At 42.9% G+C, this 1,878-nt stretch overlaps 1 protein-coding gene across 1 annotated transcript in view; it reads left to right on the top strand.

Annotated features, from left to right (window-relative positions):
* The first annotated feature begins 63 nt into the window (after nucleotides 1-63).
* Nucleotides 64-1,878, top strand: part of LOC107574504 (formin-2-like) — a 35,538-nt gene continuing 33,723 nt past the window's right edge. Inside the window, exons 1-2 of the mRNA XM_016260960.1 lie at nucleotides 64-536; nucleotides 1,657-1,795. Of these exons, the coding sequence (XP_016116446.1) occupies nucleotides 414-536; nucleotides 1,657-1,795 (262 nt within the window). The 5' untranslated portion in view covers nucleotides 64-413. The remainder of the gene's footprint in view (nucleotides 537-1,656; nucleotides 1,796-1,878) is intronic.

The raw sequence follows: 1,878 nt of genomic DNA, 5'->3' as shown, positions 1-1,878 counted from the left end.
GTGTGTGTGTGTGAGTGTGTGAACGCACGCAGTGAGACCAAAGTGTGTGTTCAGCATTTTCATTACTTATTTACAGTCATGGCTCTGTAAATCTGGGCTCTCTGATTGGCTTGTGCACCGCTGACCGGTTTAAGGCGTCATCAGTCTCTCTCTCTCTCTGTGTGCTGCTGGGGCGAGCGAGATGCCCTTGTGTCATAAAGCAACCTGATCTCACTGCAGCATCAGCATCAGCATCAGCATCAGCAGCTCCAGCGAGACGATGGACCTCCCGACACACCGCTGCAGCTGCGTGTGTCTGCTGCGTCACGGATGTGAGGATTCACACGGGAACCCAGAGCACCTGCGCCCGAGAGCTGCACGCGTGTGCGCTGCATGCGTGCCCGTTGCCATGGCGATAAGTGTGGGCTGAGAGGATGGAGGCTGCGTGTGGCGGGTCGTCCTCTGACGGGACGGTGGAGCTCTGGGAGGCTCTGGAGTTCATCAGCGGATGTGGAGAGGACGAAGGAACACGGCTGGACTCATTAGAGCTCGCGCAGGTCCGCTTCTGCGTAACCCTGACCTAACTAGCCGTTCATCCAGACACAAACAGGCTAGTGATCCGGCGCTTCCGTTTGACGTCTGACTCTGCTTTATCTGGATGTTCTGGGGTCCATGTGGATGCAGTGCAGTGTTATTTCAGTAGCATATTATAGTATATTATGAGTTTTAGAGTGTTATTTCTGGTTTAGTTTGAATAATTGTAGTACTTTACCTTTAATTAGAAATGCCGCTGTGGCAGCTTAATGTATAACTGGAAGTAGTTTTCTTTATTTCAGTAAAGTTTGTTTCATTTAATGTCAATGATTTTTAATAGATTTAGTTAATGATTATATTATGATTTCATTTTGTTTTTGTTGGTTTTATTAGTAAAAAAAAAAAAAAAGTTTTTATTCTTTATTATTTTAGTTTAGTAATTCAACTTAAACTAATAAAACATTTAAATGCTGCCTTGGCAATTAACTGGAATATATATTGAAAGTATAACTATACGTTTATTTTTTTTAGCTATCATACATGTTTTAGTTACCAATAATATTGATGTGATTTAATTTTGTTGTGTATTAGTTTCATTTGATTTTATTTAATGTAATTCATTTAAAAACTTAGTCATTTTAGTGCTACAACTTAATCTCAGCAAAAATGATAACACTTGCATTGGCAGCTAACCGTATTATCTGCTGAAAATATAATGAAGTTTTTAGAGATATTTCAGTTTTTCAATAGTTTATTTAATGATAACCGTCAGAATGAAAGCAGTCTAGACTAATTTGCAATATTTATAATTAGTTTTTATTGTAAACGTTTACATTACAATTCAATTTTCTCCCACGTTTTGTGCCGCTGATGAAGAATGATAAACCAGGGAGGAAAACAGTGGTTTATGAAGCTGCATTTCCCATCATTCCCAGTCTGCAGAAGAAGAATAAAACACACAGCAGCAGCAGCAGATGTGTGTCATGTTCATCATAATGATTCCTGAACAATGAGCTTCGTCTCCTCGCTCCTCCGATCTCACTGATCTGTCTGATAGCATGCGTGAAGCCGGTCGCAGGGAAGCGTTGTGTGCTGCTGAGTTTGATGAGGTTTGTGTGTGTGTGGTTTCTCCTGCGTCTCCAGCACGATCAGCTGTACACATGGGCAGCCGTCAGTCAGCCGCCTCCATCTCTGGAGCATCTGGAGGGACACCTGAAGAACCTGTGGCCCACGACCAGACCAGGAGCCGAGGACCGGCCCCAACCCAAATACACCGAGGATGGTATGAAGACACACTCTCTCATACACACACACACACACACACACACACACACAGGTTTGTTTTTGTGAAAAGTGGGGACATCC

This window comes from Sinocyclocheilus grahami, unplaced genomic scaffold (assembly GCF_001515645.1).
Source record: "Sinocyclocheilus grahami isolate Dianchi unplaced genomic scaffold, SAMN03320097.WGS_v1.1 scaffold2254.1, whole genome shotgun sequence".
In the NCBI taxonomy this organism is placed as follows: domain Eukaryota; kingdom Metazoa; phylum Chordata; class Actinopteri; order Cypriniformes; family Cyprinidae; genus Sinocyclocheilus; species Sinocyclocheilus grahami.
This window is presented reverse-complemented; position numbering and strand designations above follow the sequence as displayed.